The sequence below is a fragment of the Watersipora subatra genome, chromosome 7 (assembly GCF_963576615.1).
Source record: "Watersipora subatra chromosome 7, tzWatSuba1.1, whole genome shotgun sequence".
In the NCBI taxonomy this organism is placed as follows: domain Eukaryota; kingdom Metazoa; phylum Bryozoa; class Gymnolaemata; order Cheilostomatida; family Watersiporidae; genus Watersipora; species Watersipora subatra.
The window spans coordinates 20934462-20948786 of record NC_088714.1 but is presented as its reverse complement, the minus strand read 5'-3'; the positions used below and the strand labels follow the sequence as shown (position 1 = coordinate 20948786).

Here is a 14325-nt window from a genome sequence, read left to right as displayed (position 1 = left end):
TGACATCATTTTGCATGTACTTTTTTCTGAGTGTTTCACCCGCAGTCAAAGTTTGTTAATTTTAATCGTGAAACATCCTGTCAGTCAGATTACCTCAAACATCAAAACAAATCTCAAAAGACAGAAAAATAGTGATATTTTCTGATAAATTCTACTAATATTTTGTGTAGGTTCCTCTTTAAAAACAGTAAATTTGGTATTGGAAGCTTTTTGGCAGCTTTCCAAGCTTCACATCTGCTTATTTAGCACTTTGAGCAAAACAAATAAAGCATAACAGCTAACAATCATACTTCATATATAGTCTAGTTTCTGTGACTAAAGATTCATAGAGTAGATTTGCTTATGTAATCGTAAACTAAAATGTCTATGATAATAATGCCTGAGAATACTGAACTATTTCCTAATAGCTATTAATAATAATAATTGTCCAGCTCTGAAGTGCTAGTAAGTTGTGAGAGAAATCACAAAATTGTTGTCAATGATATGCATGTACCTACAGCATAGCAGCTCAGACTACACACTGCATCAATATAAATCATCATGCAGCAAGCTTCAAATCATGGGTGCACTTTATGTGGGGATATCTTGAAGGCCTTCACCTTGCGCAGGTACATTTAAGCGGCTACGATTAATGTATACTTATAAAATAGATTTCTATAGATGAACTTTGTAGAAATCTAAGTGTTGAAGGCGTAGTGAATGTGACAATTGTCATTAATAAGTACACCAAAGGTCATAAGACTTAGAAAACATTTTCTTTACTTGATTCGGTTGCACCTTTGTAAAAATAGGCTATTAATAACATTGGCTGGCTATAAAAACTGCATGACGCTAAAAAATATTTTTGCTAGCAACTTAATGTAAAATGTAGAAAAAATATGAATTTTTTTGTTTGAAATTTTTCATCAGTTTTTACTCAACATATAATACTTTGTTTGTCTGATTACTCACTAGCAGAATTGAGGCTATTAGTAACCAGTTGGATGTTTTCTTGAAAACTTAGACTTCAAAACCAATTATAAATTATGTTAAACTCTGTTATAGGCTTATAGCTCTCTTTATTTTTAGACTTCAAGCAGTGAAAGGTTCCAATCAGAACACATATTATGAAAACTGTACAACTCTCCATGATTTTCTGGAAAATAACCAATCGCTCTCTGCAGACGATCAGAATGCATATTATCTTTCTCTTTACCAGCTGGGTAACTCCTTGTACATGTAGTTTGTTTCCTTAAGAGAACTCTTGTTTTAAAATGGCTTTTTATAAGCCTGTTTATGCTGTGAAATTAGTTTTAAGGAAATTTCACACTTTCTACAGAAAATGCTCAATAGTGTACCATGTATTATTCGTGTACCATGTATTATTGGTGCACCATGTATTATAAGTGTATCATATATTATTAGTGTACCATGTATTATTAGTGTACCATGTATTATTAGTGCACCATGCATTATTAGTGTACCATGTATTATTAGTGTATCATGTATTATTAGTGTACCATGTATTAATGTAGTGTACCATGCATTATTAGTGTACCATGTATTATTAGTGCACCAAGTATTATTAGTGTACCATGTATTAATAGTGCACCGTGTATTATTAGTGTACCATGCATTATTAGTGTACCATGTATTATTAGTGTACCATGCATTATTAGTGTACCATGTATTATTAGTGCACCATGTATCATTAGTGTACCAGGTATTATTAGTGCACCATGTATTATTAGTGTACCATGTATTATTAGTGCACCATGTATCATTAGTGTACCATGTATTATTAGTGCACCATGTATTATTAGTGTACCATGTATTATTAGTGCACCAAGTATTATTAGTGTACCATGTATTAATAGTGCACCGTGTATTATTAGTGTACCATGCATTATTAGTGTACCATGCATTATTAGTGTACCATGCATTATTAAGGTACCATGTATTAATAGTGCACCGTGTATTATTAGTGTACCATGTATTATTAGTGTACCATGCATTATTAGTGCACCATGTATCATTAGTGTACCATGTATTATTAGTGCACCATGTATTATTACTGTACCATGCATTATTAGTGTACCATGCATTATTAGTGTACCATGCATTATTAGTGTACCATGCATTATTAGTGTACCATGTATTATTAGTGCACCAAGTATTATTAGTGTACCATGTATTAATAGTGCACCGTGTATTATTAGTGTACCATGCATTATTAGTGTACCATGCATTATTAGTGTACCATGCATTATTAAGGTACCATGTATTAATAGTGCACCGTGTATTATTAGTGTACCATGTATTATTAGTGTACCATGCATTATTAGTGCACCATGTATCATTAGTGTACCATGTATTATTAGTGCACCATGTATTATTACTGTACCATGCATTATTAGTGTACCATGCATTATTAGTGTACCATGCATTATTAGTGTACCATGCATTATTAGTGTACCATGTATCATTAGTGTACCATGTATTATTAGTGCACCATGTATTATTACTGTACCATGCATTATTAGTGCACCATGCATTATTAGTGTACCATGCATTATTAGTGTACCATGTATTATTCGTGTACCATGTATTATTGGTGCACCATGTATTATAAGTGTATCATATATTATTAGTGTACCATGTATTATTAGTGTACCATGTATTATTAGTGCACCATGCATTATTAGTGTACCATGTATTATTAGTGTATCATGTATTATTAGTGTACAACGTATTAATGTAGTGTACCATGCATTATTAGTGTACCATGTATTATTAGTGCACCAAGTATTATTAGTGTACCATGTATTAATAGTGCACCGTGTATTATTAGTGTACCATGTATTATTAGTGTACCACGTATTATTAGTGCACCATGTATTATTAGTGTACCATGCATTATTAGTGTACCATGTATTATTAATGTACCATGTATTATTAGTGTGCCATGTATTATTAGTGTACCATGTATTATTAGTGTAACATGCATTATTAATGGACCGTGTATTATTAGTGTACCATGCATTATTAGTGTACCATGTATTATTAATGTACCATGTATTATTAGTGTGCCATGTATTATTAGTGTACCATGTATTATTAGTGTAACATGCATTATTAATGGACCGTGTATTATTAGTGTACCATGCATTATTAGTGTACCATGCATTATTAGTGTACCATGCATTATTAAGGTACCATGCATTATTAGTGTACCATGTATTATTAGTGCACCATGTATTATTAGTGTACCATGCATTATTAGTGTACCATGTATTATTAGTGTACCATACATTATTAGTGTACCATGCATTATTAGTGTACCATGTATTATTAATGCACCATGTATTATTAGTGTACCATGTATTATTAGTGTACCATGTATTATTAGTGTACCATGTATTATTAGTGTACCATGTATTATTAGTGTAGCATGCATTATTAATGGACCGTGTATTACTAGTGTACCTTGTATTATTAGTGTACTATGTATTATTAGTGTACCTTGTATTATAAGTGTACTATGTAATATTAATGCACCATGCATTATTATTGCACTATTATTAATTTTTACCAGTACAGGGCCTCAGTGTTCATGATAAAGAATATATAGAGCGGTTTGCTAGCTTCTCTCAAAGTCAGACGCTGCATGCTACAAGGCAAGCTGTAAAAAAGTTGTTTGAAGATGTATTCCTGGAAAAGATAACATCCTGGCTAAAGATTGCTGCGGTGAGTTTTGTTTATCTAAAATACCTATATTATTGTACATGTATATATATATTCCAGCAATTAGACCATTTTAAATAACAAATTACATACTAACAACTGTTCTAACACACGGGTTGCCAACTTATTAACTGTGTCAGTGTTAGCTTGGAGCAAAACATGATATAATATAAATTTATGCGCCATACTTGTTTGTTACGATTTTGACAAATAAAAACAACTGCAAGATGGTTATACAGTTTCAAAGTTTACAAAATTCAAAATTAAAATTGATAGACTACGTTTGTCACTGTATCTTTAATATGATAAATCCTATTCCATTAAGTTAACTTGAGTTATGAGTGCAGAAACACAGTATTAATTTGCAGGTAATGGAGCTGGTAGCAGCTATCATTATCCGTAATGTCAAGCATCTCATTATCGTGTCTGATGTTACAAGCTACTTTCAACATACAGCCATAGATCCTCACAACTCTGTTAACTCATGGATAGATTCAAATGGTCACCTGGTGGGTTTGAGCACTTGTCTTTAAATCATTGGACATAAGAGCAGTAATAAGCTTTCCAACTAATGTTTTTTTTTCAACTTTTAAATTTTAAGTAGCGCAATGCCAGCCTAAGATCTAATTTAATTACAAAAACCTGAACAATTTACTTATTAATATCAACTATCTTATTTTATTAAAATATTTTAATAATTCTTTTAATAATTAATAAAACTTTACTAATTTATTTCATTATTTAATTTTATGGAGAATATACTGATTGGGTAAGATATACCAACAACCAACACGGTTAGTTTGCTCTTCACGAAAGAGAGCGTAGATATGACATTTTGCTTTAAAATGACAACTTATGGAATAGTGAATCTCAAATCAATAGATTAAAAGAATTGCTGCACCGCCCAATGTTTTAGTACTTCTATGCCCCAAAGTTTTGTTTCAATTATATGTGTAGAGTAAGTCTTTCAGCTTTTTCTTCCTTCTGGCTTCGACAAACTGCTAGTTTTTGATAATGAAACTGACAAATGAATTTGTGTTAAAAAAATGTTTTTTATAATTATTCCCTGTTCTAGTTCATAAGCATATAAACTAGGGATAACAACTAGTCATAGAAACTATTATTGCAATGGTTGGAGTTAGTCTGAGAAAACTTGTTAGAAAACAAACTGTTTCTTTTGCCAATAGTAATCTATATATATATATATATTTCTCAAAGTTCGTTCATTTATAGGATTGATTGTTCGGCTACAGCAATTATTAGAATAGTTGTAGCTGGACAACAATGCAGACGCAAAGTCATGGCTTACCACCGTTAAAAGCCTATCTTATTAAGCTGCTTACTAGAATTTTCCATTGGCAATATGCCAGGCTACTAGTTTGTAGGTTACAGTTGTTTGACAAAGTTTTAAAACCTTTACAGTTGTTTTTATTTTATCTCTTAATTTATTTCAACTACACAAAACACTCCTTTTGTGATATGTAGTTTAAAAGTTGGCAAAGAATGGCAAATGTTATATTGTAAAGGTTTTGTGCGACCTTCACTTTCCTCCACTAGTACAAGACTCGTGCATGAGTACAATACATATATTTCTGCTTAGTTCATCAAGGTGTACAAGAAACGAATCAAGTGACACGCAATGAACAGGCCCAAAACAGCTCTGCTCTACTAGACAAATGTTCGGGCTTATATAGCTGCTAAACTCCGCCCCTGTTCTGCTTGGTTAGACCCGGCACGGCCCGGCTTGGCTCGGCTCGGTCCAGCTCGGCTCGGTCTTCAGTCGGTACGGCTCTGGCTTGGCTGTGCTTGACTCGGCTGTACATCGGCTTGGCTAAATGTAAGGGAGGACGCCATCCACCACAATAATTATGTTAAATACAAATCAAATTTTCTGTCCAAAGCCTTTTTTATTACACGGACAACACCGGGTAGCACAGCTAGTTAGCTAAAAAATTTAATCAATAGACAATCAGTCGACTAAGTTTCAACATTTGTAACCTTGACCAATGTCAGGGAGGCATGTGCTAAAAACATCGGTGAAGACATTCATCTTTTATTTATGGAGACCTTTCATCAAGTCTATCTCAGTGCTAAAATAGCAGATGGCATGACAAGCTAACTTCCACACTTTCATAGTTTGAAGCTAATGTTTGTTAGCTTTGTATATTCTTACCATCATTATACCGCACAGCAAAAAGAACAAAACCCTTTCCATACAAAACCATCAAAAAATATTACATAACTGTTAGATATATTAATTGAGTTTTGGGTAGGTGATAGAATGATTTGATACATGTACATAGGCTTTATTTTTGTTGTTAACTAATCAAATGGTAAATTAATATTTTAATTGAAATTAGGCAACAGTTTTTAATAAAATGAAGTTGTGCCACTTGTTTCAATTGTGATTTGTTAGGTAAGCTTATTAATGGAAAGCTTAAACGTTGGGGCACATCTAGAAAACTTCGATGAAACCCAGAAGGAGAAAGAACAGAAGTCTAAAATGGAGCAAATCTTTGTTGAAGCCCCTGTATTAAATCACATCTCCGAGAACAACTGAACTCAATGCTGGCTATTAGCCTCTTCCCTCACTTAGACCTAACAGGAATAATAAACTGCCAGAAGCCATGAGGTATCAAAGACCAATAGGAATCACCATTTGGCAGCGGAGAGAAATATCAAAAAAACGAAAGCGAAGATTTCTGGAACATATCAATAAACATTCATCAGCACTTGTGCTCAGTTGTGGTCGACTATTTTTAGAACCAAAGCTGTGATTCAACTCTAGCTAGAAGTGCTCAATACATTTTGTAATAGTAGCATATGTATTAAATAAATTTGCTAAATTGAAGCGAAGCTTATTTAAAACAAGGGGCTCAAACATTTTAAGAACTAGTGATAACCTGAAGCACTTGCAGATACTTGAGACTAAAGTCTTCAAATTAGTGGGTAAAGAATTGCCATTGACAAAAATTAGTAAAAACTCTGAACAAGCTTTACCACGATAATTCAGTTTAGGCTGACCTAGGAAACTGACGAGAAACATTAAGGTACACGTAAGTAGTCTATGACTACAGTTATTGTGATAGTTTCACTGCTAAAGAACCAATAAATATTCATACGAAGCTTTGATATCTAATCTAGACACTTGAAAACATTGTAAGCAAACTTCTTTAGATTAATTTTAAAATTTTTCTGAGTTTCATCGACTATAAACCAATGATTCTAAACGAACTGACTAAAGAATCTAGAACTTTTCTTATTGAGCTTTATAGAAAGAATTCTCGATATGGTTTTATGATATAAGTTTGTTTACCAAACCACAAAATGAAGCATCCACTTACAACTTGCGCAATAATTTTTTAGTTATGCATTACCAATAATTACAATGATGTTATGCATTACTTTTACATTAGTTTTAAGAGCCGGGTAACAATGGTAACACGAGGCTTCCACTTGAGCATCTTATGCATAATTACGTTAGCTAAGAAGTTAATGTCAGAGTTCAATTAGGGGAAACATGGGTGATATGAACCATTTAAGTATTGAGCAAAATTGGTTAAATTTCTAAGAAGGAAAATTACTTGGACATATAGCATTACCATGTAAACATATTTATACGGAGTGTCAGAGCCAAGACTTAACTATTGCGGCAGTACCAAGCAACATTAGGCATTCCATTTTCCCTCAAATTGTTATGCTGTTATAGGTGACATGATTCCATACAGTTTTACATGCAAAATTTTCTATTTTGCTAGACTGTATTAAAAGATTTTCACATTTTGACACCCAATACATTTTGCAATAGTAGCATATGTATTAAATAAATTTGCTAAATTGAGTAGGCTACCATCTACAGTATACCACCATTTTATTTAGAAATGTAATAACATACCATAATACATTTGAGATAATAATAATACAGTCTAATATTATAAGTAAACGTCTGCTGCTAAGAATGGCATTACTGCTGCTCTCTCAGACTCGCAGTTGTGCCCCCGCATACACGCCATGTCCAGGTGTGCATGCTTCATGTGCCCAGTGTTCTCACTGGGCACAATTATTACTCGCCTCTGTTTTCTGCTTCAGTAGTTTGTCTTTGCCCTTTGAACCATCTTGACTCCCTTTTGCTTTTTTGAGCTTCTTCTTGTAGCAATGTGGTTTTTATTGGGAGCCAATTAGCAGCCGAATTTGCAGGAGCCAAAATTGCACTTACTTGTGAGCGTGGTCTGTTTCTCTTACTGATTGGTCGAAGCTTGGGCCTTGGAGAAATCTTGGTCAGTATTGTGACTACACACTTAGTAGGAGATGCTGCAATTAGTGTCTCAGTATTGCTGTTGATGTTGCCAATTATTTTTTAGCAGTCATTGGTACATTTGAACAAAATAGCTGTTCTTTATGCTCTGGATTCCTGTACTTTTCATCAAGAAAGATGTCTCTTTAAAAGGCGAAACTCTAGCAGCGCAAAATCCAGAAACAGCAAACTCCATGCGGCAAGTAGTTGTATATGCGGTATAAAAGATGCTGGCTACATCAGCTGGTGAAACATCTTTACCTAGGTTATTTAGCAACCACATTTGAACACTTTCAACTTACTCGGTCTTCAATGGTTTAAAAAACTAACATTTAATGGTTGTAGTTGGTGCAAGGTAAAAGGGTGGAATGGTGACAAACCTTATGCCATTATCTTGTAGGAACTGCCAAATAGTCAAAGATATATGGCTGCTATGGTTGTCAGCAATCATTAAGACTTGACTCTCAAGAGAGCTGTTGGTAAATTTCTGGAAATGTTTCAGTTATTTCAGAAAGAGATTCTCATTGACCCAGCCAGACTCTGAACATTCTCCATTTGTTTGTACTGGCGCATGAGGTGAGGAGCCATTCTGATTCATTTATAGATACACATGGGAGGCACAAATGCGCCAGTAACATTCATGCAACACGTAACTGTTGTGTTAGAACCTCTTTCTCCACCAGCTATAGCTACGACTCTCTTTTTGCCCCTTTCTGCTAGGATTTTACCCCACTGTGTAACTGTAGAAATTTCAGTTTAATCTATGTTAAATGTTTTCAAGGAGTCTAAACCTGTTTCTGTTCTAGATTGTCAAAGAACTTTGCGACAGCATTTATACTGAAGATTATGGCACGATTTATTTAATTTTAAGTAAACAAATTGAGATCTTCAGATGCCTCTTAACGAGCCTTGTTAACCATTCCCGCCAAACCATTTCTGTTTTCTTGCTAAAGTTTTGGCTTACATCTAACCTTTCACCGAGCTGAAAAATTAATAGACAGGCTGAAGTAGTAGAACATAACTATAACAAACTATCTGTATTTCACATATATTTAAAATGATCCATGAATTGTACTTTGGTAGGTTCAAATCCTATACAAACTATTGCTCTCCTCACATACCTTATATGCAAGTTTTCGTAGATCTTTAGCCGTCAGGCCCTACAGCTCCTTCCCTATTTTTAGGACATGTGTCATTAATTGAGCTTCCACTTTTCTATGAATAGACTTTCCTCCAATTGTGATCTTCCCCTACAGCAGAATTTATAAATAATCTTCCTAATAAAGTTGAGCCAGGAATTCCATCATCTCACGAAGCGTTACAAATCTGTGTACCATATTTGACACACTACATCGCTCTGGATAGAGCCACTTCAGACCACTGTGACCTAATCTTCCGGGATGTATAACGTGACATTTTCTAAAATAGAGAGGCCAAAAGTGTACTTCATTAAAAATATGGACTGTTTTCATTGTACAATAAAATTAATTTGATATGGGTAATATGGACCACCTGCTCATATCACCCAAAGTTAATTCTTTAGAAAAAATGGTATAAGATTCTCACTTGAAATTATATAAATGTAAAAATACTGTAGCACTTTTTACATGCTTTACAACTACCAAACATATCATAAATCAAATATAATGATATGTTTACCAAGATAGTAACAAAGAAAATTTACTTCTTTTATTATAAATTTCAAAAATTCTTTTTTCTTGCTTTAACATAAACACATTTTTTTCCCAAGGAAGAGTCTATTTTACAGGAGGTCATGCTTTTTAACCTTGACCTTCTAATCTTTGTTTTCTTCCGTAGTTGTGCTTAGTGAGAGGTCAACGGTCCCATATCACCTGTATGGTCCATATCACCCATGTTTCCCTAACCTTTTCTAATGTTGCTAATAACAGTTTATTGAACTAGGAGCATGATGGTAGTCAACTTGTGGAACTTGAAAGTCTGTACATGGAAGTGCTATTCCAATGTTGATCTGTAAAAGTTAGAAAACCTATGATAATTGTTATCTGTGAGAGCAAAAACCAAAGTTTTGCAATTGGTCACCTGCCAACTTTCCCTCGAGCAAAAAGATATCTGGGTCTTATGCTTGAATGCTTCTCCTTTATCATCTAGCCTTCTGCTTTTCCCAACAATGTTTAATATAGACCAAACAAAGTGATTTGTGAAAAAAACATGGCAGCGGTAAATAATGATAAAAAGATCATTAAAATAAAAGTGAAGCGTTGCAGTTGAAAAGGCGTGAAGCTTCACTGTCTGGTTTATGTATTCAAACTCAAATATCATGCATCAAGAGTTCAGTCTATCAACCTTTGGTAACTTGTACTCAACAGACTTTGTTGGAAAGATTTTTAAAGTTTTCTGATTCTGTCACATTGACATTTTTTGTACTTGTTGATGAAAGTGGCCAGTAATTTAGTTTGCCAGCAGACAGTAATCAACAATTATTAATAGAAAGCTCAATTCTAAATGAGTAAAGAGGTTTATGGCAGCAATGTGCCAATTTTGATTAAAATAACACCGACTCTACCTAATTGCTTGCTGCACCATGAAGCGATGATTTATTTTGGAAGACTTCAAGGTAATTGACAAGACAACTGCAGTGGTTGTGTCTGACTTGCATTCAATTACCAAACCTAACAACTTTTACTGCATAGCATGTGGAATCATATAATACATAAAAGTTTTACTTACCTTCCTGTATAATCAATATGGTTGAAGCTGTTTTAACTGTTTTATGAGTAACCTGCGTTTTAGTTCCCATTATCCCTTTCGCAGCTAAATAACAATGGTGATTGTAATTATGGGTTACTTGGTAATTGTTTTATATCCCTTGTCATTTATAGCATAGACTTACCTTTTTTTATTATTTCACATAATGTATGTTATTATGAATGTTTGAGAAGCAAGCTTTTTATACACTCTATCATAAATAGTATTCTCAAGAAATATAATCTATTTATAGGGCACCTGTTTTATCCTATTTTGAGATTAACAATAAGGGCTGAAAAAGTAAATAGTAAGATTTGTTTGCTAATTTGTCAATTTTCTCTCACACTAAGATGTTGTGTAGCTATATGTCATATGCGTAAGATTAACTTAAGAGGATTGTTAAATTCTACTTACAGAGTTGCAGTTTTCCTTACGTCCGAATGGAATGTTTGACTGTCAATCTTTAAATAGTTATTTTAAAAGTACTAGCAATAATTGTATTTTCAAATACCAGTCATGTCTAACAATCAAACACTGCTATAATTGTTGAAGAGCTTCTTCAGAGTAACAGCAGAAGATATCATACGGATTCACGATGCAGCAGGCTGCATTATCAGCCAATATTTTGATCAGAGATATTTTGAAAGCCTTCATTTTGCGCAGGTAAATTTACAAGCGACGATTACACTGTTTAGTAAATGATAGTTTGTCCATTTACAAACTTCAAACATAGTTTAGGCATTAAAAGCATAATTCTAAGATGGCTCTTGCTCATTGCATCCGCATTAGTTTTATAATTCAGAAAATGTATTTTTATGCAAGGGGCTGATCAGATCTGCGTATAAACAACATAAACCAGTTTTAACAACTCAAATTTGTGAACAACTTGGATGTTTACTTATGAAAACTTAAATGTATATTTATAGACAACTTAAATTTACACTTATGGACAACTTACATATAAAAATATTTATAAACAACTTACATGTATATCTATGAACAACTCACATATATATTTATAGAAAACCTACATGTATATTTATAGACAACTTATGGGTATATTTATTGGCTACGTACATGTATATCTATGAACAACTTACATGTATAGTTATAGACAACTTACTTGTATATTTATAGACAGTTTATATGTATATTTATGGACAACTTACAGGTGTATTCATGGAAAACTTACTTGTATATCTATGGAAATCTTACATGTATACTTACACATTTTAAAATGAAAAGTTGATGAGTTTTTTATAAACTATGACAGGTACAGTTAAAGCCCGACAGTTTTAGCTGTGTACTGCATGGGTTTTTTGCACATTTATGCTCACAAATGTCTATTAAAAGTAAAACATTGGTGGAAATGCTTCTGTAAGGAATATATTAAAGAAGATAGACGCTTATGATAGAAGTTTATGCATTTATCCTGCTGGGCTAAAGCACAGGCTAACAGCGAGACCTTTTCGTTATTGCTAATCTTCCACTACTATCATTATTTTCAAGATTGACTCATTAAATAGCAACGTTTATTGATTTATTGATATATTATTTTTATAGCAGTAATTAGCTGGCAGAGTGCAGGATTTTTTCCCTTCGATCAGATAGCCCCCAGGCAGGCAGTTAGGAGGCTGATTTTCAAGAACCAGATCAAGTTTTAAAAGATATCACTCACAGATGTGCGCATATGCACAGTGACAAAAATGGGATTAATCAATGTTGATTAAACCAACCAATATAGATTGGTTTTTAACATTCTGCGACAGCACATTAGCCAACTAGTTGCACATTAACTTAAAGCTTAAGATATTCTTTGTGAGCAACAAACTATCATTGTTTTTTTCAGGCTACAAAATGCAACTGGTTCTGATCAGAACGTCTATTATGAGAACCTTATAACTCTGCATGACTTTCTGGAGGAAAACCAAACACTTTCTGCAGCAGACCAGGACATGTATTATACAAGCCTTTCTGAAATGCGTAATTACCTACAATTTTTCCTGTCTTTTTGAGAGGTGTTTTCATGACAAGATTATTTGATGAAACAACTGTTTGATATAAAATTTATACTAAGCAATTTATACAGTGTTTGAGACGTCATCCTAATCATTTGGAGACCAAATTTTAGAAACTAACCAATCACCAAATACGTAACATATTTAGGTACTCTAAAGATAAGACTGACCAAATCGTGGCCAAAATTATTTTATTATAGCTTTACTCTGATTGGTTTCCGTCGACTCTACGGCAACTAATCAGAGTAAAAATACAATACTAACTAAAAAATTTGCTTTTTTGGCCAATGTATATTATTTTCGTACAGTTTGACCAGCTTCTCCTCATTAGACCTAAGCCACACTCACTATTTTGTGCAATTGAAATAAATTAGGAGAAAAATAAAACAAATGTAAAGGTGTTTAAATGTAAATGTGAAATAATTGGCAAGAAATGGCTAAATGAAATATGTTTTGCTACGGTTAAAACGAAAAAATGATTTGGTATATAACTATATGATTTTAATTTGTCTCAGTGTTGACATAAGGCGAGAATGTCGTATAAAGCAGTATAGAAACTTCTAGTAATTATCTATTGCAAACACCTTCTGGTAAAAATCATCAAAGTTTTATGTACATTCAGTACATATTAAAAATTGGCAACAAAATAATATTTTAACCTTAGTAAATTTAATTGTATATTGTACCTTCAGTGTATTTATTGGTTATGATCTGCAATACTATTTAGCATTACAATGCACTATGTGCAGTATACGTACAGTATAGGGAGTTCTTACCTTTGAGACAGATGTATAACATAAATATTGAATTTAACTTAAATGAATTTAATTTACTAAACACACACTTAAAGTTAAGTTTTAGTATGTATTTTACTAAGCTTAACTTCAACTTTGTCATCTGCTAAAATCACCTGTTTCTTTTGTTTTATCACCATCCAATTTCTTTCAGGCGTTGTGAAAGAGATTTTGGCGGATAACACATTGACATCTTTGTTATTTTGACATAATCAGCACATCAACTGCCAAATTGAATTTTTTATAGAATTTTTTGTTGATATCGTAAAGAAGCAAAAAATTGAAAAATATTTTGTCTTCGTATGGTGAGAACGAAAAAACATTGAGTTCCATTTTGTAAGGCAAAAAACTGTATAACAGGGGCATATTTTAACTCGATGGCCCATTATATTAAATAACGATAAAAAGCACACATTTAGCTTGTGCAATCTTGAAAAGGATATACAGTATACATAAGTTTATGATAAGAGCGATGGGTGTGATAAGAATGATGTAGCCTTGTGGTTACACACGCTTGTTAGTAGACTTGCTATTTAAATATCGTGAGTTCAAATCCAGTACAGAGGTGATTTTTCAAAGCTAAAGCTTTATCCCTCTAACTGAACAAACAAAAAAAAACAGACAACAGGCAGATGACCAATAGACACTGAGATTTATAGATGTGACTGTATGCATTACTCTGAATTTGTTTGGTTTAGACTTCTGTTAACTGCTGCGTGTTATGATTAATTCAGTGAGTTTACCTTTTAATAGTTAGAAAACATTCAAG

The 14325-nt window shown here is 33.1% G+C and overlaps 1 protein-coding gene across 1 annotated transcript; it reads left to right on the top strand.

The window, feature by feature from the left end:
• Positions 1–496: 496 nt before the first annotated feature.
• Positions 497–12617, top strand: LOC137400533 (uncharacterized). Its single transcript, XM_068086858.1, has 6 exons — positions 497–608; positions 1069–1202; positions 3575–3726; positions 4092–4232; positions 11297–11407; positions 12594–12617. The coding sequence occupies exons 1-6, from the start codon at positions 541–543 to the stop codon at positions 12615–12617; spliced, it is 630 nt and encodes a 209-aa protein (XP_067942959.1). The 5' UTR covers positions 497–540.
• Positions 12618–14325: the final 1708 nt, after the last annotated feature.

Excerpts from the sequence above, each read along its gene's own strand:
- LOC137400533 (XM_068086858.1), top strand. The coding sequence starts at position 541 with ATGCAGCAAGCTTCAAATCATGGGTGCACTTTATGTGGGGATATCTTG. Across the intron at positions 609-1,068 it reads AAGGCCTTCACCTTGCGCAG|ACTTCAAGCAGTGAAAGGTT; the intron begins GTACATTTAAGC and ends CTTTATTTTTAG. Across the intron at positions 1,203-3,574 it reads TCTTTCTCTTTACCAGCTGG|TACAGGGCCTCAGTGTTCAT; the intron begins GTAACTCCTTGT and ends AATTTTTACCAG.